Source organism: Artemia sp. Qi Xiang Cuo, chromosome 10, assembly GCF_049724085.1.
Source record: "Artemia sp. Qi Xiang Cuo chromosome 10, ASM4972408v1, whole genome shotgun sequence".
Classification (NCBI taxonomy): Eukaryota; Metazoa; Arthropoda; class Branchiopoda; order Anostraca; family Artemiidae; genus Artemia; species Artemia sp. Qi Xiang Cuo.
This window is the reverse complement of record NC_142803.1, coordinates 46,849,171-46,876,041: the sequence shown is the minus strand read 5'-3', so window position 1 is coordinate 46,876,041 and position 26,871 is coordinate 46,849,171. Positions and strand designations below refer to the sequence as shown.

At 34.1% G+C, this 26,871-nt stretch overlaps 1 protein-coding gene across 2 annotated transcripts in view; it reads right to left on the bottom strand.

Moving 5' to 3' along the window:
- Positions 1-26,871, bottom strand: part of thoc5 (THO complex subunit 5) — a 118,416-nt gene that overhangs the window by 34,066 nt on the left and 57,479 nt on the right. For both annotated transcript variants that reach the window (XM_089095107.1, XM_089095109.1), the window contains 2 exons: positions 21,208-21,316; positions 4,213-4,414 (listed from right to left, as the gene is read on the bottom strand). In XM_089095107.1, coding sequence (XP_088951233.1) covers positions 4,213-4,414; positions 21,208-21,316 — 311 coding nt within the window. The remainder of the gene's footprint in view (positions 1-4,212; positions 4,415-21,207; positions 21,317-26,871) is intronic.

The window sequence follows — 26,871 nt, the reverse complement described above, 5'->3', positions numbered from 1 at the left end:
TAAATCCCCGGCTAAACCTTCAGAGTCCTCCGTACACAGCCTTATCGCTCTCTGAACATTTTTTCTGCCATCTCTCAGCGCTTCTTCATATTTCTCCGCGTAAGCCCATATATTCTCGGACGTTACTATTTTAATTTCGTCAGTTCCGTAACAGCAAACTTCATAATTACTTCCACCACCTTTGACAGTTATCACCCGCGTAATTTTGCAAGGCCACAGCTTGTAATATTTAAATTGAGCAAACGCCCGGTTTCCCACTTGCATAGCTTCGGCAAATGACAAAATGAAAAAAAAAGAAGCAAAATCTCTCTCTCAATACGTCCGCACACCTTCTGTGTATCAAAAAAAGGTAGAGCTGAAAACAGCCAATGGAAAATTTACCAAGTATCCAAGTTAAAATATCCAAAAAAGTATGATACAATTCTCTTGTGTTAACTAGTCAATGACTGAATCTATACTGATTCAGAATTAAATATTCAAATACAGTGAATCTTACAAATCTTACAAAGAACTTGCATATAGAATTATTTTTTTCAAGTCAAACCTTCACTATTAATTAAACTATTAATTAACTTAAGCTCAGTTCAATTTTAAAAACCAATTTCAATTTAGTTTCATTAATTTGATTTCTTTTAACTAGTAACTGGTTCATTAGAATAAGCTAATGAGCCGATTTTGGGTTACGACAGTCTCTTAAAAATAGGAAAGGATGCACTTTCTAAGCATAGGATGTGTTTTCTTCGTAAAGAAAATTGAGGCATAAATGTAGACCCCCAGCCTCAGCCACCCACTCAAGTCCTCCAATCGAGAAAAAATGGTAAGATCCCGTGGAGTGAAGGAGCTTGCTCTAGAAATTTCATCTCTAGGTATCTATCCGTTCCTGTTTTTCAAAAGCCAAGCATAATCACTTTTTTTCGATAAAGGTCTATAATTTTCCATACAAAATTTGACGTGTACATGTATATGAAAGTTTCTGTATAAACTTAAAGTAGTTAATTTTTTAGTTAAGCAAAAAAGGAAAAAATTAATTTCTTTAAAAAATGAAGTTAAGCCTTTTTTAGAGGTACTTTCCCATTAGCCTATACATTTACTTCAGATTATATCTAAATGCAATCTGAACGTATCTGATTAAGTTTATAAAAGCAGCATAACATGTCTGACAACGGACATACAAAGGAAACCGAAGCATAAACTCCTTTGTGAGACGGCAAAAAAGAATTTTGACCCCTCCTCCCAGCAAACAGTTTTAAGTCCTCTTATCCCCCTCCAATGAAGAAGAAATTCCTGAAAGTTTTCACTCAATTCCCCAGACACGAGAAAAAAACCAGTTAGACTTACCAAAGCTAAGCATAAAATTGGCCCCCATTTTAATGAAACCTATTCGGTTATAACGAGAAGTGCATGTCGACATTCACCGGTGAAGGTCCTGAATACATTTTTTTCTCCTTAGATTTAGTCAGCATTGCCAGTCAACTTTTTCGATTTAATGCAAGGTTTGATGATGACAGGTTAGGTTTGATTAGGTTTGGTTAGGTTAGCTTAGGTTAAGTTTTTAACCCATTTCTGATACTTAGAATCAACTTTAACCCAAACTAAACAAACATAATCTACCCTAACCTAGCTTTTAACATCACAGCTTGCATAAGACTGTAAAAGCTCAATCGCAAAGCTAATGGAATCCAAGCAGAGAAAAAGGAATTTCGGACATTCACCGGTGAATGTCGACACTAACCAGATTTCAAACATTCACGGTAAAATGTATATATATATATATATATATATATATATATATATATATATATATATATATATATATATATATATATATATATATATATATATATATATATATATATATATATATATATATATATATATATATATATATATATATATATATATATATATATATATATATATATATATATATATATATATATATATATATATATATATATATATATATATATATATATATATATATATATTATATATATATATATATATATATATATATATATATATATATATATATATATATATATATATATATATATATATATATATATATATATATATATATATATATATATATATATATATATATATATATATATATATATATATATATATATATATATATATATATATATATATATATATATATATATATATATATATATATATATATATATATATATGTATATATATATATATATATATATATATATATATATATATATATATATATATATATATATATATATATATATATATATATATATATATATATATATATATATATATATATATATATATATATATATATATATATATATATATATATATATATATATATATATATATATATATATATATATATATATATATATATATATATATATAAAATAAATGTATGCGCCCTCTAATCTATTTGTGTGTAAAGCGGTATCCAAAGCAGAAGTCTCAGGTTGAAACTATTGCGAGGGAAGTTTTTCTTTATAAGGTTTTTAAATCAAAAGCGGTAATAATTACAAACATTTAAATTCAGCCTGTGGCACAAATGATTACGTTCTAAATGACACTTACAGTAAATAATCAAATTAACAACACCCAACTTTTGAAAAAAGGCATTATTAATATTAATCCACAAACAATTCAAGAATTTTAAATGGCTTATAAAAATCATTAAAAACGTAAAAAAAACATTTTAGATAAAACCTAGATATCAGGAAAAATAGTCGAAGAAAAGAAAAGATGCTTGATTCTTAAACAAGAGAATCAAGCACCGGAAAAGAATAGAAACCACGTGAAGAAATAAACTTCGCTCCTCAAAGAGTAAAAGAAGTTTTTACAAAAAGACAAACAAACTTAAAATATAAAACTGAATAGAAGCACGAGACTCAACCATCTCCCCTTCCAAACTCTCTACTGCCTAACTGTTCTGTTTAGCTGTTTGGTATGAAGTCTACCACTCTCAGAACTTCTGAGCCTACCTTTGAGTAGACCTCTTTTATCTGTACTAATACTACTACAAACAACTCACCGCAGCACCAAGCCGCCTGAGGCCAACAGAGCTACGCGCGCTTTTCCTCTATCCCAATTTATTCAGAGCCTCCCTCTTTACACCCTCCCAGGAAGTTCCTAGTTCCCTTAAATCTTTCTTTATGACATCCTCCCACCCTAGCCGCGGACGATTTGCTTTCCGTTTAACCCTAGACGGTTGGCCGAAAAGGTCACTTGGAAACTAAAACAGCAAAGAGACATTTGTATACAAAGTTTTATAAATGATACATTACAACGTAAAGAACAGAAAACTTAAATAAATGACACCGCTCAAATTAAGGCTGCCACTATCAAGACATCTACTTGCAAAACCTTTTCATAGGCCTTTTCTTAGCATCAGTTTTTTAGTTAGTGGAAGACAGCACTACAATGAAGTACTTAAAAGTGACTTTTACATACAGCGCATTCACATTATCGCATTCATAATTACAGAACAAGGAATCATATGACACTGCTAGCCTTCGAAGACCTGATCTTCAAATTCAGTGTAGACGAGAATCGTTCTCAGACAAACTTGGACAGGGCTTACTCAAACATGTAAAATATAATAAAAATGCAAAGAACAAATAACCAAAGCGTAAACCTAAGAACACTAATATAATTAACACAGAAAAATAAAGAACAATAAAATATGGCTATCCGGGAGGCATCATTGAAAACATAAACCAAAAAAAATTCTTACACGAGTGAAAATTCATTTGGCTTGTTTATTTAGGGAACACTATAAAGATCCAACTTTTGAGTAGACCTCTTTTATCTATACTGCTACTACTACTAACAACTCACTGCAGCACCAAGCGGCCTGAGACCAACACCGCTACGCACGCTTTACCTTCATCCCAATTTATTCAATGCCTCCCTCTTTACAACCTCCCAGGAAGTACCAAGTTCCCTTAAATCTTTCTTTGACATCCTCCCACCCCAACCGTGGACGACCTGCTTTCTGTTTAACCCTAAACTAATATACTTAAGACATAAAAATAAAGAACAATAAAATATGGCTATCCAAGAGGCATCCTTGAAAACATAAACCAAAAAAAATTCTTACACGAGCGGAAATTCATTTGGCTTGTTCATTTAGGGAACACTATAAAGACAAAACTTAAAATCTTACAGGAAACTTGCTATTTTCATATTTTGGCTTACCTTTACATTTTCAGCAGCCAAATCTATACCGGCCAGGAGTTGAGCCCATTTGAATGGTCTATCTTCCCCAAAAACTTCAAGAAATTTTATTTTGTTACTTTTTGCAACTAGTTGCGACTCCAGTGTTGGAAATTCATCTCCTTTATCATCCCTATTCGACAAAAATGATAGAAGAGTTGAGGGTCTAAGAAGGTCGATACCACTGAAATTATAAAATAATTATGTTTAATCATTTTAAATAATATTTACAATAAATAAATTTATTATTAAAAAATAAGATATAATAATGTTTGATCTGATTTTATAATTTTCTTTTTTTAAATTCTAATTCTAATATTTTCATTTTAATGCTTTATACTTTAATTTTAAGACCAATTCTGATTTTATTATTTTATTCATGAATTAGGAAATAAAAATAATAATAAAAAATAATTATTTCCTAAGCCTTCCTCCCTAATCTGTTTATCGTAGACATTTTCGTATTTAATACTTTGATTTCTGATTGCCTTTAAAATTATAGCAATAACCACCTTCCTATAGAAATTTTTCCCAGAACCCCCCCCCCCCCGTTGAAAATTCATCCCACGGAAAATTTCCCCACGAAAAATTTCACCCGCAGAAAATTCCCCAATATTTCTCCCACAGAAAATTCTCCATGAATCATTTTTTCCCGCTGAAAATTTCCCCTGAAACATCCCCACATGTAAACTAGAGTCGGCACAGAAAGACAAGATATACAACGAAGACAAATAAAAATAATTTCGCATAAGAATTCTGGCAAATACCCAGGTGTAAAAATTTACCTGGAAAGTTCACCTCCGAAAATTTCCGTCCCCGTGGAAAATCTCCCAAAGCAAAAAATCCCCCTCCTGCTGAAACATGTGTGTATACTCCCAATGACAAATACTTTACGTAAACACATGAGTAGTGTGCTATCAATAGATAAGACCAGGCCCAAATGCAATTAGCTTTTTTGGTAGTCCTAAGGTTATTTTAATAACCTAGAAAGACACATACACATGTATCAATTATATTGATTTTATCAAGTTTTCACGCTTCTATTGTTGATATTTCCCTGTTTTTTATTGTTTTTAGAAGTTTTCAAGAATTTTTTCTTATAAATAAAACTGTGATATTGGAAGTTCACATTTCTTGAAACTTGCAGATAATGTTATCAATAAACAGTGATCAACTCAATGGTCGTTTCATATTACATGAAATACGCATATATGTGAATATTATGGCATTACGGTATATCCATGAAAGCCGCTTAAAGGGGGAACGGCATAGAAAACTTCCCGGAAATCTCTTCTATTTTAAATATTATTAGCTTGTATGGCGATAACATATGTATAACGACATTGATTTTGGTTTATATCTATTGCCCTGATTTAGCACTATAGTCTGTGTTTGCTGCTTTTTTTTCGTTTTTTTACTAGGCTTTCTGAACCAAGCTTTTTCATGCAAATTCTATTTCAATTTGTCTAATAAAATGGTGCATACAATGTCGTTTCCGTCAATTAATTTTTTTCTGCTACAATTTGTTACCATCAGTTTTATATTGGAAACTCCTCAACAGTTGAATATTTGAATACGGGTGCAATGACCCTCCAGGTAATAAAGCCTTAGCTATCTAGATTCCTCATGACCTCTGGCCCTTTATGGTCCGTATTCATTTTCATCTAGCTAAATTACGTTAAAAATTGCATATTTTTTGCATAGCCTATGTATATTCCTGTTATATTTTACAATAGAACAACTCAATAAATTTTAAAAGAAATTTCAGATCTGTTTAACATTAAACACTTTTTAAAATGATTCAAGAGAACAAACTGGATATAAAAAATTAAGAATTTTGTAGTTTCATTGTTTGTTTTCAGTTTTGTAAAAACCTATATCCTAAAGCTACAGATGAGATTCTAGCTTAAGAAGTTCTAGCTTTCTTGGCAAGTAGTTTAGTTACTTGAAAAAAACTTCCAGAAATGAATCGCGGGTTAAAGCTTTGACCTGGGAAGGTATGGTCAAGGTACTATGTCCAAACCTTTCTTATTTCTAAGGCTTAGAAGACCACAAAAATGACGGTTCATACGTCTTATATTCTAAAAAAAACTTTTGGTTAATTTGGAGTTTTAAAACTCTTTCATTGGCTTTAGCTTTTTGAAAATACAATCCCTGTTATTACAGTAGATTTTTAAACAATACCAAGGTTTTTCCAACCTAAACTTTGTGGAATAATTTCACAGATCTTTAAAATATTTTAAACTTGGACTGGGCAAAGGTATGAGGCTCAACACTTTTCTTTTGCCTCTGCTGGGAGGATAGTTTATTTTGCAAGGCTTTGCTTTTATAATAAAAATTTTGTTAGCGATCATCTAAGGTTAGTGCCCTGTGGAGGAAGAAGAAGTTGAAGAATGTAAAAAAAAAATTCTGTCTTTCTTGCAGGAAAACTCTGGTCAAAAACCATCGAAAAGATTCAAAAGGTCTGATGTTACCGTCGGCATTGAGAAGGAGGAGACATATTGCTCAACTCGTCAATTTACATCTCCAGTTTTGCCTTATGTAAGCTGTTTACATTATTTTTACATTCATAACGATACTCCCCTTCTTTAATAGGTTAATATACAGTAATGTAAACATGATATTTCCAGTGTTTTTTCTCTTTTTTATCCATTACTGATTCTTATTTAGACTCTTCTTTTCTATGTGTGTCTTGGTACGACAAATTTATTCGTATTTTGAGGTTATTGGAATCTTTTTAAACAAATAAATTAAAGAAATAAACTTTTGTTTTCATATTATTTGAAATTCTTGATATATTCCTTTTTCAGTTTATATGTATCCATTTCAAAGATATAACATTTTCTTTTTTCAGGTTATATGTGGAGGTCAAATGTCTTCCAGAGACAAATTCAATCTTTTTGATGATATCAAGGCAATCATCGACGCGTAACCATTATACTGTAAATATGGATCCGCAAGAACCAGATTAGTTTGATAATTTATCGAAGGACTTTTTGAGGTAGAGAGTGATAATGCACTTTCAACTCCCTGTACAATACGACTATTTCGATGGGTAAGCATAACAATTTAGCTCAGGCAAGCAGCCTCAAGCCAGAAAGTGTATACGATGGGAACTTTGATTGGGTTAGGAACCATCTAAGTTCCAAATAAATTAAGGGAGTGTTTGCTGAGTTGGAAAATTCTAGCCCGTCATCAATTTCCCTCATTTATGATAAAGAGGAGGGGGAGTAAAGGCCAACAGAGTGATGCAGGTTCACCCCCTAAGTTCTGTATGCCCAATTTTAAATTGAACTCTACCCTCGGCTATTTAAATGTTTATAGGGCAATGTTTGGGGGCTCCTTTAATCCTTTCTTTGAGGGTAGCATCTGGACCGACCCAGTCGACATATTGCACTCACATGTTGACAAGATTTGGGCTATTCCAGAAAATAAAATCCATAATTGGGTGGGGAGAGATTGGGTGCAAGCCTTCATTTCTCAACAGGTTTTTATTTTAACGAAAATTCAGGTGAAGTGTTTTCGGTCTACATATCAACTGAAAATCAAACGCTTCATCCCGACTTACATGGATTTGAAGGAGCTTTTTGGGGTAGGTTGATGATTTAGCAACAAAATTGGATAGCTTTAATGAGCGAGGGAGTAGGTCATTGGTTTTATATATTTAAAAATTAAACGTGGGTAAATTTCAGCAGCAGCTTATTCCAAGAGAGGGAGGGGATGGGGATGAGAAATATAATTCATACTTGAGAGGGTGACAGGTTGTACTAGTTTTCTTTTGATGCTTTTTTGCAATGCTTCAGAACACGCATTTCTAGTTGTAGCACACAGACCTTAGAAAGAAAAAGCTACAAAGACACATTTGAACGATATGGCAATTGCAGGGGGTGATGGGTTTACTAGAGTAAATTTTAAATGTTTAAAAGGTAAATGTCCGGTGAAAATGAAAGAAAGAAATATTTTTGAGCAGGCTGATAAATATTTGGGGATTGGCGTTACCCTGCTTTAGTACGACAGTGATTTTTAACATGAGAAAAGGGAAGATACAAAGAAGGTTTTATATTCAGAGAGGGATCCTTAAATTGAATTTGTAAAATACTGGGCATGGCTTGTTTACAAAACCTCCCGAAGAACTGGATTCAATTGGCCATTTTCTTATAACCGACATTAGTCGGGTCTGATGTGAGAAAAAAAATTCGGGAACCTTTTACTACTGTTTAATGTATCTAGACAGATTTAAGAGATAACTAAAAGTTAAAGGATCATTTGAAGTATTGCAAGGGTCATGGCTATGAATCTGTGGAGACAGTTTCAGGCGAAAGAGCTGTTCTGAGATTAAAACACTTTCGAAATACACTTTTTCAAAGTGGCAAGGTAGTTGTTGATTGCCAGACCAAAATCCTAGACGTGTGCGATACATCAAACTCAAAGCTTGTTAAAGACTATGAAGTCGTTGCAGTCTATTTTGCACATGCGCAAAGATTCGAGTAATCCCATGAAATTGGTTGAGTTTTTTTAGACATTGGGTGGGGAGATTTGCATGGGTGCAACCTTGACCGTATTTATTAGTTTTGAGGTTGTACCACACATGCTATCTTTTGTCCATTTCACCAGAGGATGATATACCCATTAGGACGGAGTTGATTTTTTGGATTTACAAGGGGAAAATTATTAATGGGAAAGATATGGTACGCGATCATGATCATCTTAGTGATCCTAATTCATGGGGAGTAATTTTTTGGGGGAGGGCTCTCAAATCATGTAATTTAAACTTTAAACAATAATAATTTCTACCGATTTATATTCACATGAGTGAATTGTAGTTTTTCGTATAAAATCATATCAAAATCATCTGAAAAGCTGGAATTCTTAGTCCTCCCTTTTACTTCCAGATTTTACTTTAAAATATGCTGAAAATAGGAAACAGTAATTGAACTAAATCCGTATTTTATATTCCTTTAGCTTCTTCCTCATATCCCTTCGTGAATTGATTCAAGGGCAAACAAGTGATGATTTTAATAGTTTTCCCATAGTAAAGCAAAGCTTTCCAGATAATGAAATGTATGACATATTAACCTGTAAAGCCAATTACCCTTACGAATATTACTATAGAAAAACTACCGCCCATCGAATCGTTTTATGATTCACTTCACGGTCCTCAATGTACCCCTTCCAAGTGCAAATCTTTTAAGAAAGTTTGGGAAAAGGGAGAATTTCCTTGATAGACTTTTTGTAAATTGTACTTGGCGAGGGATGTATTGAGGTTGCTGGACATTGTGTCCAATAACACGGATAAAATCTATCAAGGAATCCGGGTTGGATTTGGGGTAATATTTTTCTATTCCCCATCTGGAGGTGGATTAAGTACTTAAAATCAGTAAAAAAAATAGGGTTGACAATGACATTGATAAACACCTATCGTAGAAAGATCCATGAGGGATGGGTATTTTTTAATGGGGACTATATCCTGGAAACTGACCCGACTGGACTTATCAGCGATAAGTTGGACACAGCCTTTCTGGATAAAGATTCCCTCTATCCTTCGGCTATATCTCACTTATCGCTTCCATGTGGCAATTACAATTGCCTTGACAAACCTTGTGATCTGTGTTTCCCCGACATTGCCAGTATCGAGGAGAATGGGTCAAAAGGATGCTTTTTTTTAATTGGCGGTGAAAAAACCGTAGAACTCCATGACTCGGTAAAAGGTTTTGTTTTTCCGTTCATAAACAAATTGGGGTCTAACGACTCATTAAGTCCATATAATCTTTCATTAGTAGAGGAAGAAGGTAATACCTAAAAAAAAACTAATTGCCGATCTCCATCCAAAATTAAACATTGTTGTGCATCATATTCTTTTAAAATAGACGGTTACGAATGGTTTAAAAGCCGCAAAATTCATTAAGCCCTCCAATTTGATCAAAAACCTTATTCAAAAACGTTTATTGATATTTTTGTCAAGAAATGATCCGAAGCAAAAACAAAGGCTGAAAAGGAAATCTTTAAACTCAATTTGAATTCAGCCTTTGGTAAAATTTGCTAGTGTTCGCAATCGCAGTTGTTGTGACGTTGTTACCAATTCGAAAGAATGTCCTGGAATTATTGGCGATCCGAATTTGACATCCTTCACTATCATAGACTCGAATACGGTCCTGTTAAATAGAAAAAAGAGAAATATTCTTTAAAATAAAATATTGCCACAGAGCTATTGTTTCTCCAATTCCTTCTATTTGTAGTTCAAACTTCTGTACAACAGTCCAGATTGGGTTCTCCTTTAATGGCCCTTCTTTGATCAGTGCTGATGTTGCAGTTTTATCCATGCGATCTCTCTTCACACCTAAATTTCCAAATTTTTGTAAACATTTTCATGGACGACGCTTATTGATTTTCTGGGAAAGAACTACTGTTTGTTTCTCCACTCCCTTTTATCTATCGCTCAAGCTTCTGGAAAAAAAAACTAGGTTTTCTTTTGTTGGCCCTTGTTTGAACCCTGTAAATGTTGTTTCATTCAACGCAATCTCTGCTCACATCTAGATTTTCAAATTTCTGTAACAATTTTCATTTTTGTTACAATTTTGTAACAATAGATGCTTTGGGGAGAAGAACTACCGTTTCTGTTTTTTCACTTCCTTCTATTCGTCGTTAAATTTCTGGACAGCAGTTCTGACTAGGTTCTACGTTACTGGCCCTTCTTTGATTAGTACAGATGTTGCATTTTGATCTATACAGTCTCTTCTCACACTTATATTTTCAAATTTTGCGACAACTTCCATATAATACCTTTACGGATTTTCTGGGGAAGAACTACTGTTTCTATTTCTCCACTCCTTTTTATTTGTCTTTCAAGCTTCTGGACAACAGTCGAAACTTGTTTTTCATTTATCGGCTCTTCTTTGATCACTGTAGAGGTTGAAGCTTTATCAATGAAATCTCTACTCATACCTACATTTTAAATTTTTGTAAAAATTTCCATGTGATGCCTTTATGGATTTTTGAGGGGAAAATATTGTTTTTGTTCCTCTAAATAAAAAAATATGAACTACCTCAATTAGTATATAGATATTATAGAAACCAATTATCAATGTCGCCAGATTAGCCCCCTATCGCCTAGTCCGCCTTGAAAAAGGCAAAAGTTCAATATTTTGCACTAGAAAATAAAGATACATGTGATAATTTCCGGGCAAAGCCGTTACTTAAAATCTCCCCTTCTGCAGCTCTTCTTCTCCCTACCTTCCGAAAAGTTTGACTTGGCGCATCTATCGAATAAGTAACGAAAAGTCAAATATAGGGTTGAAATTTTATTAGACATTATAAACAAAGTTCATAGTAATTAAAAAATAAGTTGAAAAATGAAACGTAACTTGCCTATTGTCTTAATAGCTAGTGTTCTGATCACTTCATTGTGTTTTTGGTTTTAAAAACTAAAGATTGAGTTTACTCTAAATTTCAAAAACATCAAAGAATACGTAATAATAAATCAGTTAATCCATTTAATTTTACTGAGAAAAAAGACCAAAAGCTTAATTTTTCTTCGATCTGTTAACTGAAATACTGTTTTTTGGTCAGATGATGCTGAAAATGAATTTTCTATTTTTGAGAAGCATGTAAATGAGGGTCTAAACATAGACGATGCTTTCGGAAAGGGAATCATAAGCAACACAATCGCGCTGCCTAAGTAAAGAATAATGTTGGCACAATGTATTATTTATTATTTATTTTTAGTAAATACATTCTTAGACCACACTGGCTATACATGACAAATGAAACTCAGAGAGGAAAGAAAATAAAAAAGTGATAAATAAAATCAAAACAGGTGAAAAAAACGAGTATTTTGTCCTCGTTTGATCGACTAAATAATGATCGATATCTACATTTCTCTTCCCATCACCCTCTTTTTGTGAAAAGAGGCGTAATAATCTCTTTAGTCGACCAGAGTTTTAAAAATTTGTTCCCATTATCATATAAATTCTCAATTAAACTATGTCAAGGATATTCTTTTCTGCAATGGTTACCCAATCAACCTTATTGAAAATATCACAGATAGACGATTAAAAAAGATAAAACAACAAAATAGAGAGCTCGTCCCCCTTGATTAGGTTACCCCGGCAATTGAGAAAAAAGCTTTCATCACTTTACCATACATCCCGAAACTTGGCAATACACTTGGAAAAATAAAAAAAAACATGATATCTCTGTTTCTTTCAAAATCGAACAAAAAGTTGAACATTTTTTCAACTCAGGAAAGGATAAAACTGACCCTGCACTGGGTAGTGGTGTCTACAGAATCCCGTGTTCATGTGTAAAATTTTAAATTGGTAGCACCCATCAACAACTAGGTGAACGTTTGCATGAGCAAAAAAATTCAATAGATAAGTTCCTGAGATTAAAAAATAACAATGACAACTTTGATTCGGCAATGGCTTCGCATATTTTCGTAAATCCGACCCATCTGGTTCTTTTTGACGAGACAACATTAATATCTACTGTAAATGGCCTAACACAAACTTTTAAAGAGTTAATTGAGATAAAAAAACACATGAACCAAAATTTAGCAATAAATAGAGATACTGGAGATATTTCATTAAGCCCAATTTACGACAGTTTAATTTTGAAGGACTCAATCAATATTTTCATCCGGTATAACTTGAAAGAACCTATTTGCACATCAAATGATGAACGAATTTGTAGACCAGCCAAAGCAATAGCAAAGCAAAGGATTATTGCCCAATCATCTTGGTAGTTTTCTTTTTCATTGAATCTAACCTGGTTCTTATTTAGTTTCTGTTCTGTCGTTGATAAGAAAAAAAAGGTTTGATTTTCGTTGGTTTCTTTTTCTTTTCTTTCTTTTTTGTTTAGCCCTGAGGACGACTCGGCGGAGGTCCTTTTCGAAATATTTGCTTATTTCTTCTTCTTCATGGTTCGCCACTGGCTGACAAAATCCTCATTTTTTCACCTTTTTTTATTTTATTTTTTATTTTGTTATTTTTTACCTCTGAGTTCTATTTATTTTTTACACCAGGGCACTTCGCATCGAAGGAGTTGTCGTAGAAACTTCGAAAAGGACTCATTCGATTGGAGTGGCTAGTGCCCTTTGTAATAGTCGAAAGGGATTGGAAGACAACTAACACCCCTTCCACGCCCATCATTTCCCCAAACATATCCAATCAAATTTTAGATAGACATTTTGTTCAGCGTAGTTGATTTCCCGATAAAAATTATGTTTTTGAGGAGAACACTCCCCCACAGCCCTCAGGGCAAGGGTTGTAAGTTATGCCTTGGGGGCATGTAAGATTTTTATAGAAAGCGTTGTCATAAAAACTTCAAAAAAGGCTCATTCGATTAGAAATTCAAAGGGTTGGTGTCCTTTTTAATAGTCAAAAGTGATTGGAGGGCAACTAACCCCCCTCTCACGCCCACCTTTCCACAAACACATCCAATCAAAATTTTGAGAAAGCGATTTTGTTCAATGTAGTTGAAAGTTCTGAAAATCAGGTCTTTGAGGATGAAACCCCCCCCCAGCCCTCAGGGCATGAATCATAAGTTATGCCCTGGGGGCATATAAGGTTTTCATACAAAGCATTGTCGTAGAAACTTCAAAAGGGGCTCATTCAATTGGAAATTAGAATGGATAGTGCCCTTTTTAATAGTCGAAAGTGATTGAAAGGTGACTAACACCCCTTCCACGCCCACCACTTATCCAAACACATTCAATCAAAATTTTGAGATAGCCTTTTTGTTCACAGTAGTTGAAATTTCTGGAAATTAGGTCTTTGAGGATGATAACCCCCTCAGAGCCCTCGGGGCAAGGATTATAAGTTATACCCTGGGGGCATATAATGTTTTTATTTAAAGCTTTGTCGTAGAAAATTGAAAAAGGACGCATTCGATTGGATATTCAAAGGTCTAGTGCCCTTTTTAATAGTCGAAAGTGACTGGAGGGCAACTAACCCCCCTCTCACGCCCATCTTTTCCCCAAACGCACAATCAAAATTTTTAGATAGCAATTTTGTTCAACGTATTTGAAAGTTTTGGAAATTAGGTCTTTAATGAGGACAGTCCCCCCCCACTGCCATCAGGGCAAGGATTGTAAGTTTTACCCTGGGGGCATCTAAGGTTTTTTATAGAAAGCGTTGTCGTCGAAACTTCAAAAAGGGCTCATTCCATTGGAAATTGAAATGGCTAGTGGTCTTTTTAATAGTCGAAAGTCATTGGAGGGTAACTAACCCCCTCTCATGCCCACCATTTTCCAAAACACATACAATAAAAATTTTGAGATAGCAATTTTTTTTAAACGTAGTAGAAAGTTCTGGAAATTATGTCTTTGAGGATGACAACCCTATCAGAGCCCTCAAGGCAAGGGTTGTAAGTTATAACCTGGGTGCATCTAAGGTTTATATAGAAAGTGTTGTCGTAGAAACTTCAAAAGGGGTTCATTCGATTGGAAATTGAAAGGGCTAGTGCCCTTTTTAATAGTCGAAAGTGAATTGAGAGCAACTACCCCCCTCTCACGCCCACCATTTCCCCAAACACATTCAATTAAAAGTTTGAGATAGCCATTTTGTTCAACGTAGTTGAAAGTTCTTGAAATAGTGATTTTGAGTATGACAAACCCCCCAAACAACTCAGGGCAACGGTTGTAAGTTATGCCCTGAGAGCATATAAGGTTTTTTATAGAATAGGTTGTCATAGAAACTTCAAAAGAGGCTCATTCAGTTGGAAATTGAAAGGGCTATAGCCCTCTTTAATAGACTATACGGAACTGATTGGAGGGCAAGGATCCTCCCTCACACGCCTACCATTTTCCCAAACACATCCAATCGAAATTTTGATATGGCCATTTTTTTCAACATAGTTGAAAGTTCTGGATATTAGGTCTTTGAGGATGACAACCCCCCCCCCCACACCCCTCAGGCTGAGGGTTTTAAGTTATGCCATGGGGGCATATAAGGTTTTTATAGAGCGTTGTAATAGAAACTTCAAAAACTTCAAGGTGCTAGTGCCCTTTTTAATAGTCAAAAGTGATTGGGGGAAAACTAACACCCCTCCCACGCCCATCATTTCCCAAAAACATCGAATAAAAATTTTGAGATAGCCATTTTGTTCAGCGTAGTTGAAAAGTCCGGAACTTATGTCTTCGAGGATGACACTCCCCTCACAGCCCTCGGCGCAATGGTTGTTAGTTATGCCATGGGGGGATATAAGGTTTTATAGAAAGCATTGTCGTAGACACTTCAAAAAGGGCTCATTTGATTGGAAATTGAAAGCAGAAGTGCCCTATTTAATAGTCAAAATTGATTGGAGGGCAACTAACGCCCCTCTCAAGTCTACCATTTCCCCAAATACATACAATCAAAATTTTGAGATAGACATTTTGTTCAACGTAGTTGAAAGTTCTGGAAATTAGGTCTTTCCCAGCGTTGTCGTAGAAACTTACAAAATGGCTCATTCAATGGGTAACTGGGAGTGATAATGCCCATAATATTTGTAACAAGCGATCGAAGAGTGATTGCCCCCCCCCCCATACCCATAATTTACCCAAACACTTCTGATCAACGTTCTGATATAGCAATTTCGTTAAGGACAGTTTAAGGGTTCGAAAATTATGTTTTTCAGCATGACACCCCACCCCCCAACAGCCCTCAGGGCAAAGCTTATAAGTTATGCCCTGGGGGCATGTAATGTCATATAGAAAGTGTTGTCGTGAAAACTTCAAAAAGAGCTCTTTTGTTTAAAAATTGAGAGGGCTATTGCCCTTTTTAATAGTTAAAAGTAATCAAAGGGAGAATCGCACCCCCCCCCCGACGCCCATCATTTCCCCAAACATTTCCGATCAACATTTTGATGTAGCCATTTTGTTCAACGTAGTTGAAATGTCTGAAAATTGCGTCTTTAAGGATGACAACCCTCCCCCATAGCCCTCATGACAAGGGCCCTCATGACGTAAGTTATGCCCTTGGGGCATATAACGTTTTTATAGAGTTTTGTCTTAGAAGCTTCAAAAAGGGCTCATTCGATTGGAAATCGAAAGGACTAGTGCCTTTTTTATTAGTCGAAAGTGATCAGAGGGCAAATGTCTCCCTCCACGCCTATCATTGCCCCAAATACTTCCAATCAAAATTTTTATATAGCCATTTTGTTAAGCCTATCAGAAAGGTCTGGAAATTATGTCTTTGAGGATAACAAATCCCCGCAGCCCTCAGGGTAAGGGTTGTGAGTTATGCCCCGGGGACATATAGAGTTTTTACAGAAATTGTGATCATACAAACTTCAAAGGGGGCTCATTGGATTGGTAATTAGATGCTATAGTGCTCTTTTTAAGAGTCAAAGTGATCAGAGGGCAGCTACCCTCTCACCCCTACACGCACGCCATATTGACCCGAAATGCGCCTAATAGAAATTTTGAGATAGCCATTCTATTAAAAATAGTCTACATATCATATAACAAGGCTTTTTGGGTTGAAAAAAATCCCAGAGACTAGGGGCAAGGCTAGTAAGTTATGGCCAGGGGTTATTAAAGGTTTTTATGGAAGGGATGGCTGTTTAACTTCAGAAGAGGCTCAGTCTTTCTCCCTGAAAAAGACTGTCAACATAAAACGAACAGAAATTAATACAAAAAGTTTTTCAAAAAAAATTAAAGAACTCCATCAAACCAAAAATGAACAAAAATAGAATCAAATAATCTACCAAGCATAAAATTACCACAAATCAGTATCAATAAATAAATGAAACCCAAAACAAACAGAAATTAAAATAAGTCAAACTCAAAACGAGCAGAATTAATCTGAGTAAGGTTCTAAACCCTATGCTTTCTAAAATCCACAATGCAATTTGTACTTTACTGAAAACAATTCTTTTAACTGTTTTCACTTATAACTTTAAGAAAACAAAAATTAATTAAGATTTTAAAAAATAAATATCAGCATATGTATATTAAACTGACAATGCCCATTTTTCCCATTAAATTCATTTGAATTTTTTTCAGTAAAAGCCCAAAGGTTTTTGATCAATCAGTGTAAAAGAATAGATGTCTTGTGGATGAATTGTGAGTTGAGAAATATGATGAAAATTAAGAACAAGTTATATAGAAATAAAATAAAATATCCATCTGATGAGAATAACGATTTATATGAACCGCATCGTTGAATGGTCAGCGCATCAAAAACGAAAAGAAGAAAGGGGTATTATTTTCTGCAGTTCAACCTCACAAAATTTTGCCTTGAGCTGGATGATTTTATGATACCAAACAGTTTTTTTAATATTTTTCCAAAATAGGTTCTAATATTTCGAAACAATTGGGTGTACATCAACCTGACACTGATATGAATTTTGTACAAGATACTGCAAAAGAGCTGGAGCCAGATGATGATTCTACAAGAGCATATCAGGTTTCACCGAAGGATTTGATGATGACTATTAAGTCCGTCTGAGGCTGTAAAAAGTGAAAAGATTTTGTTAACCCCAAAATTTTGCTGCATAATTTGAAAAAAAACAACTAAATTTTCCTCCATTTATCACATCAAGGATTCAATCATATTTAGATAAGAGGTCACAGATATTCTATAATAGATTGGCAATTTCTCATGAATATAAAATAATTTATGGAATCCCCCAAGGAACAATACTAGGGCCACTTCTTTTTCTTATTTATGTCTCTGACGTTGTGGATTTATCAACTTTAATATTTACACTTTAATAAGTTATGGTGATGATATAGTTCTTCTTTCTCGTGCGTTCCGATAGACGGATTTTAAAGTCTGAAGGAGAGTGCTCTTTGCATGCTCGATCTCTATCTGAATCGTCACCATATTCCTCTCAATAGTTATAAAACAAAGTACATGATTTTTTCCAATTTTAAGTTGAAGTTTTCAGTGAAAATTGAGAGGGCTTTAAAACTAAATCAAAATAAAGCATGTGGAACCAGATTGTCAAAAGGGTGTATTTGCAATATCACAGGGAAAAATCTTGGTATTACGTTGAACCTTCAGAGTATGTTTTAGGAATGATAAACTAAATTACAAAAAAAAACTATGTTCATCCAGTTTTGTCTAGAGGCCATATCTGCGATATCTTAGGCACGGCTAGGGGTATTAAGATAACATTGTGAGGGCATGTTGAGTGGGAAATTGGACTAAATCAAAATCCCCTATGTGCATACAAGATTGTTAAAAAGGTGTATCTGCAATATCTCCGGAACGATTAAGGGAATTATGTTAATATTTTCAGACAATACTTGTCTACATTCAAGGTTGTAATATGCTCGCGGTTAGAATTCCGTCAGCCCTTTAGAATCCCGAAGATAATGCAAATTTTTAACCCATATATTTGATAATTTTTTCCCGTACCCATCAATCTAAAGCATTATAGTGCAACTTCTACTAAAACTGTAGCAAAATTTAGCCCAACATACAAACAATAAGCCAAAATCTAGATTCTTAGAGAGAAAACTAAACAGACCTAAAATATTCTTTTCTTTACCAATGGAAAAAACAATGTGAATTAAAAAGGAACAGAAATTAATTTTAAAGTTTTCAAAAACAAAAGTAAAGAGCTACATTAAACCAAAGCAAGAAATGTTTGTCCAAGCGCAAATCTACCATACATCATCATTAATAAATAAATGAAACCCAAAACGAGCAGAAATTACAATAAATACCCAAGTCCAATTCAAAACAAGCAGAAACTAAGGATAGCAGGACAGACGCCTGAAGAACTTTCCAAAGATCAGAGCATAATTTGTACTTCGCTGAAAACTAAATACATTTTAAATAAATTCCCTTTTTTTAACTTTAATAAATACAAAATTATTAAGCTTTTCAGGAATTAATATCAGTAAATATATTTTAGACTGTCAATTATGATATTTTTTTATGATTTTTTTTTATATGAAAAATAAAACACAAAGCTCCAAATAGAGATTTTTTTCAGTAAGGCGCAAATCTTTAAAAGGCACAGGGAGCGTCAAGATCCAAACTTAAACCAGGAACCAGATTCCTTTGTTTTTAGAGTTAAACATCTGTCTTTATTCTCCTTCTGCAAACCTCCTTCTAAGGATTTTGAATGATGATGTACTTCATAGATTCCTGATTTTCAGATTCCTGCTCCGGAAAGAGCACTGAAAAGTGGCACTATTTTAGATTAGATTTTTGTGTCTATTAGATTTAAGTAATTAGATTTTTGTGTCTATTAGATTTAAGTAATTAGATTTTTAGATTCCTGCTCCAGAAAGAGCACTAAAAAGGGATATTATTTGCGTCAAGTCGGCCTTTTACTCTGGTGCTAGTGAACTAGATGAACTTATAAAGAGCACGTATATGTCTGCTCAAGCATTCAAATGAGCCCTTAACGACTCTTTGACGATTTAGCAGCTTGCTAGCGCTGGAGTAAAATATCCCTGGTTTGAAAAAGGCTCTGTTTTAACAACAAGAGGGGGCAGGCGTAAGATTTTTAAGGGAGGAAGTACAAACCTTGTATTCTCGACGATGGAAATTGCAATTGCTACAAACTTAGAGGAATACTTAAGCAATCACAAACGAGAAGTTTGGGGCAAGGGCTGGAAATAGTCAGATAGCATGTTGGGATTTGGAAATATTATATATATATATATATATATATATATATATATATATATATATATATATATATATATATATATATATATATATATATATATATATATATATATATATATATATATATATATAGAATGTGTCTATTTATTATCCTTGAATTTAATTTTCACCTGAACTATTCAATCTGGGAAATTAAAATTTCCCGCAAGCAATCCTGGAAGCGGGAGAATAATTACAATCTAAAGAGAAAATCCTCCCTCAATTTCGAAGGTAGAATGAGACAATAACAACAACCTTTCCATTGAAGAAACGGCACAAAAAGTGGTATTTTCCTTGCTTCAGGTCGCCTGTTTACTCTAGCAATATCAACATGAATTTATAAAAAAGGAATAAATGTTAGCATAAGCTTTCAAACAAGCCCTTATCAAACTCTACATTTTTCAGTTACCTTCAAGCACTAGAACAGAATATTACTGGCATAATATGGCTCTTTTTTTTAGCTACAAACTAGGACACAAGGTTAAGAGAGAGGTGCAAACCCTAGACTTTCGACGATGGCAACATCAAGTAATGTGACCTTAAAGGTCAGAAACGATTTGAGCGCAGATTGAAATAATAATAAATAAAAGAATAAAGAATATTAGCATAACATGTGTTTATTTATTTACTATCCTTGAAATGAATTTTTACCTGAACTATTCAAACCAGAAACTTTAAACTTTTTGCAAACAATCCTAAGAGTGGGATAATTGGAGCACTCTAAGAAAAAAACCACCAGTACAAAATGGAAATCTAAATGCCATAAGAATCAATACAACATAGGGATACGAACTTCAATCCCCGTCTCCGGAGGAAAGTCCTATATTCACTTCGTTGCAGTAACTACTGCCAAATACATCCCGTTTATTCACAGGCTATCAGAACGCCACATCTATTTCATTAGGCTAATTTGGCGTCTCTTCTGTCTCTTATGAAATAAATATTCTCCTGTGAAGTATCCCTTTCTCCTATCTGTCCCCCATGAAGTACGCTTTTAAAAAACCAAAAAATGGATAACTAGAAAGATCGTCAAGAATTCTTAGGAATTCTTGGGAGAAGAGCATCTTACCATCACAAGTGATTTATAATTTCTTCTTTTCCTTCCTTGTTCAAAAGTGTCTTTTTTAGAAAGCGTTTGAGGCTAGAAATTCTGCGCTCACCATTTTCATTTTAAATTTCTTTGGAAAAATTGAAATTTTGGGGGAAATGAAGCGAAAATTTTATGTTTGGTTGGTACAATATATCAAATTATTTATTTACGAAGTAATTCTATTATTTGCATAATTATATGGTAGAAAATGCTGGGGGCAAAAAAACCTGAAAGTCCTTTAGTCTTAAGAGGATGGAAAGAAAGAGAACTTTAACTAACCTTGCAGGAGATGGACCTTCCGATGCATTAACGAACGAAGTATGTACAGAGACAATATTAAGCTTCGGAAAATAAAAGAATGTCAGCATAACTTGTCCGCTTATATCACCTACAAAAGGATATATAGATATCTGATGTATAAAAATGATTTTAATATAATGTTTAGAAATCCATCAGCAACTTTAACACATTCATGATCTTATTATTTTCAAACGGCTTACCACATTACCATTGCTCAGGATAAAACGGCTTCAATATTAGTAGACCTACAGGTGCTTGTGCATTATTCGGTACACACTCGAGTAATAAAGTTTGATTAATCATAATGAAACATACCGAAATATGTTGGAAATACAATAATTTAGAAACAAAATTACGCAAACTACAACAAAGAATTATGGTGGGGGGGGGGGGACAGAACGCATTATATTAAATACCTAGCATGCCCTAACCCAACCAAAATACCATCTCTATATATTGAACAACGTAGATTTCAACTGACCCTAAGCTAATTTCCTTCGGATGCTCCGCCCAAAAACCGGTTATTATCTTATGTGTAGATCCACATTCTCGAATATGTACCGAGTAATGCAAAAGTATTGACCTAGAGATTGGTATATTCAAATTTTTGGTGTTCTTATTGATGAAAACCTATTTTCAAACGTCATATATTTAGGTTAAAATAAAGATATGCTGGAGTCTCAGTATTTTAAGGAAGCATAAGCATCAGTGTTGCCAACGCAACACAATTGTACCGTTTTTGGTACAATTTGGAGGTCTTGATACAATATGGTACATTTGGAAATTTTTTGGTACAATCAAATTTTCTAGTACATTTCGGATTTACTTGCTCTTTTCTGATTCGAATATCTGTTCAAGTTTTAGTTAGTCGAAAATTTTCTTCATGTTGTCGCAAAAGTTTAACCTACTCTTCAGATGGTACAAATTAATCTTTTGTGGTACTATTTTAGTTGAAAAACCTGTACAATTTATTTCAAAGCGTTGGCAACACTGATAAGCATACCTTTCCTAGGCCAATTTTGACAGTTCTTTTCACTACTGGGTCCGGTTTTATGTTTTTTGCTATCTAATTATATTTATGTCAACTTTCCTACTTTTTTTAAAACCCCTTTCTTAAGGTTTAAAATAAAGCTAGAAATCTCATTCAGAAAACAAATCGTTCAACAGTTATAGCTTTATTTCATCTCGAATCACTATAAATTTTATAGGGAAAGTTTTGGTGACCTCCCCCCAGTCCCTAAGTTTTCTGCCATCATTTACCTCTAATCAAAACCATTTTCATCTTCATAATATACAAAAAAATCATATCAAAATTCCTTTTACTCCATCCGTAAGGTCAGACTTCAATTCTGTAACGGGGATTCATATTGTATGGAATATGATTCCTAGATTAGCTCGAAGGAACCACTCTTTTGAGTTGGTTCAATTAAATTACTTAAAAATTTTTACTCGTATGTCTTCCTCCTCCCTTAGAGGTTAAGGAGCTTTTGTGGAGATTAGTATAGTACATTCATTGTATGTTTTTTTTCTTTATTAATGTTTCTTAATTTATTGCATACATAAAATAGTTTCAATGGAACTGAAGTCTTTAGTGACGAAATTGGAATTTCACACAAAAAGTCAATTTGGAATTATAAAAAATTATAGTAGATTTAGTGTTTTGAGAAGGGACAAATCGGCTGAGATAATTAAGAATGGAAAATATGCCATTTTTGTAACTTTTCAGGAGAACCAAAAGCCCAAAAAAACTTTGTCGGTTGTGGTCGGTCTGAAGAATGAGGCCAATGGGGATAAAGGAAACATATTCTAAACCAACTTTTTATGCTCTTTTCAGTGGTACAAATTAAAATCAAGTATTCCAAGGGAATTCAAAATTTTTCAATTTTAAGGCGTATGTCTCCTTTTTCCTTGACAAAAAGAGGAGCCAAATGTCAGGTGAATTTGTCAGTTAGTTCCATAAGATAATCCTCTTTTGTCATCTTGAATTGGAACAAGACCTGATAAAAAAGAGACATAAGCCACTTAGAGGCTTATGTTTCTTTTCATCTTCGTAACGGTACAAGATAGGACAATTCTGACAGCGCCATTCAATTCCTCGTCCTGAGTTTATTCACGAAACATACATAACTCAGTTTCGATCACAATGGCATATATTGCACTTTTAATTATCACAGCCAAAATGAAAAATTAAATATCCAGTTATTCTTCAGACAATAACCTTCGGAAAAGCATAGCCGATGAACTTATTTGGATTATTTAACTCAAGACATTTTGCTTAAGAGTGAATACGTTTCGAAATTGGATGACAAGTTTTCCTGTGAAAGTAGTTTTGATTGCTTTTTCTGTAGATTAGACAGACTAAAACGAACTTGAGACTATTCTAGCATGAAAAATCTTTAACAAATACAGATAGATTATTCATTTAAACAGTATATCTAAACAGCATTTAAAAACACTCCAACTGAAAGGAACATCGCAAACGACTTTTTTGTTATAACGGTAAGCAAATTGCAAAATTTTGTCTTGCTTGTCATATTTGCATTTGCTCAATAAACTAATTTACTAAGTTCGAAAATCACCATTAACGTAAAATGATAAGAAGAAACATGAGTCCAAAAAAATACTAGTAAATTCAAACTTGTGCTCATGGGCTAAGATCACCCAGGTTGATATATAAAAAACAAAAACAATATGAACAGGCCAATTGTCTTCAGAATTTTTTCCTTAGCAGAAATCTTTATGATTTCTTTAGAAATCTTTATGACAAGGCCTGGAACTCAACCAAATTCAACAGCAATATTAGCATTTTAAGTCAGATACTTTCATGTAGTAATTAGGAAATAGAAGGCTCCTAAGCTTCTCCACATTCAATCCGAAGTTTTGGAAGCAGGAGCATAGATTAGGGAGGACGGGGAGGGGTGGTGGCAATTGCCCAACTAGATTTCGCAAAATACAATATTCGGTATTTTCGATAAAAAGAACTGCTTTCCCACGCGATTTTGGAAAATATCTCCATCCAGTATCCTCAATCAAAAAAATCGAAAAAATTCCTACCCCCTAAATCTTCGTGAATTTGTACCCCAGTTTGCAAGTTTTTGATTTTTGTAACAGGCTTATATAAAGAATATTCAAGAGACAATTCACCTTTTTTTCAAGATTGACGAAACTGTGCCACACAGAAAACTCTTAGGTACACTCAGTGGCGTAGCTAGGAAGGTGCAGGGGGTGTGGACCACTCCGCGCTACACTTTCCAAGTGGTGGCACTCAGAGAAGAGAAGAAGAGAACAAAAAGAGCAAAGGGTCACCTCTAAAGAATATTATGACCATGGACGATCAAGCTTACATTTGTGAAGACATCAAAAGAACCGTTAGAAACGCTGTGGATAAGCGTAGTCTGGATTCACAAGTGGAAATTGTTGGTATCACAGTTGGATGTGTTAATGTGGAATAAAAAAAAAAAAAAAAAAAACTCCAATGATAGACTAAAACCACCTGCTAATCCTGATACAACTCCAGAGTTCGAAGAGGGCCTGAATGGCGTTGAACGATGGCCCACTGAAATTTTAGCAGTTATAGCTGAAACCTAGTAAAGAGTGAGTCACAGCCTATAGTAACCGTAAGTTAAAGATGCTTTGAAAAAAAAAACTGTCTAGTGAGAAAGAACTACAAATTGAAGCCATTTCAGGAATTGTAACGTTTATTTCAGTTAATCTTAAAAGTAAAAGCTTAGTGTGACAGCAAATTTATGGGAAGTCCGAGAAAGAGCCTGAAACCTCGCAAAAATAGCGTAGGTTCGAAACGAAAGTTGCACCATTGGAATAAACATGGTCAAAATCCTGTACAAGAAAACTATAGTGCCCACATTGATCAGCATGGAAAATCACTTTTCGCATGGAAAGCACTGGATGTCTTTTTTTTGCTTTCCTTCTCAGGGGTAATCGTGAGTCACATACAGTGAGTCACAAACGTGGAATTTACAGTGTTAATTCAATTTCATCCCAGAGCATCATGGACGTAATCCAATTATTTATTACGTTTTATTGTTTGTTTCAATAATTATTCCACTTTGTTGTAAATATCATGGTTACAAACAGATATTGTTACAGTTGAATAGTGTTAATGTTTTCAGTTCTCATTCAGCATCCGCCAGTGAAGGTCACATATATTTTATAAAGGATTAAAGAGTGACACAATTTTGTAATGGATTAAATCTTACGCAATTACCTGAATGCACTTAAATATCGGAGATTGGATTTTTTAACTGGATCGGTGACGTCACTGTTACACAAAGTTACACACCTGAATTTTGAAGATTGCTTATAATTTGAATTGTTTGGATACTTGTGTATTTAAAAAAAAATTATTATCTGAGTTAATAATCTTAAATGGAATAAGGTGTGTTTGTTCGATAGAAGTGAATGAGTGAACATTTTAACTCAAATTGTAATAACGGATTATGATTTACGATCTATTACAGACTAGTTTTTGAATTGCCAAGTTGGTTAGTTTGGAAAAAATTAACATTTGTAATGTTTTGTCTTATGATTGACTAAGACCTGTTACGCGAGAGCCGCTTAATTGTTTATCCAGTGGCGGTTACAAGTTTATTCTGAATATAAACCATTCTGAACTGTGATTCTGATTTTTGATCGAGTGTTCAAATTATAACTATTCGTATCAATTTGGTACATTAACCCGAAGAGGAATTGTTGCTGACCTATTGGCCTAAATTTCCAAATGTTTTTGGAGCTGAGTTTGAGATTGGCGTTAGGAGTCGTTCTTGGAGCTGAGTTCGGGGTTGGCGCTTGCCGTGCCCTTGTAACGGCTAACGCTTAATCCACGTTGGCGGCTCCGTGGATAAATATTTGTTGCCTAGTGAGGTAAGCCGTTTCTTGTTTAATTGTTTCTAAGATGGGACGTCGGCGTAAAGTCCAGCGTGCTGGAGCTGATGAAACTGGAGCAGTTTTAGATTTTTCGGCCACTTCTAGCGAGGAGTCCCAGTCACCATTGTTAAAGTTGTCCGAAGATTTTGTTACGATGCTGGCAATCGTGAAAGAAAACGGATCTAAGTTAGACTCTATTGATGGACGTATGAGATCTCTGGAACTAAGGGTTATATCGGTGGAAAAAGCGCAGCTTGAGTTTCACGTATCGGTTACAGAAGTTCAAGCCCGTGTAGTATCAGTTGAAAGCAAAACTGATAGCCTAAAAAAGCAGATAAGCGTTATCACGAGTGAAGCGATGGCACTGAGGAAAAACAATATTGATCTGGAAAGTCGGTTAATGATGTGTGAATACCAGGTATCTGACAGTAACATTATTGTTTGGAATTTGCCTTGTGACAGTAAGGAGGACGCTAGTAAAGCGTTTAAGCAAGTATGTCTGTCTGGGCTTGAAGTAAGTGAGGTTCCCAAGTTTACAGTGCTACAAAACATGAAAGACCAGAAATTTTTCAAAGTTAATGTTTTTTCCAGGGAAAAGAAAATTGATTTACTAAAAGTTAGCAAGAATTTGAAAGGGAAATCTGTGAGGAATCTGAAAGATATTTATATTAGTGATGATGCCCCTCTTTCTGTCCGGGAGGCACGAAAAAGTCTTTTTGAGAAGAAGGCTAAGCTAAAGGATATAGGTATTTCAGCTTG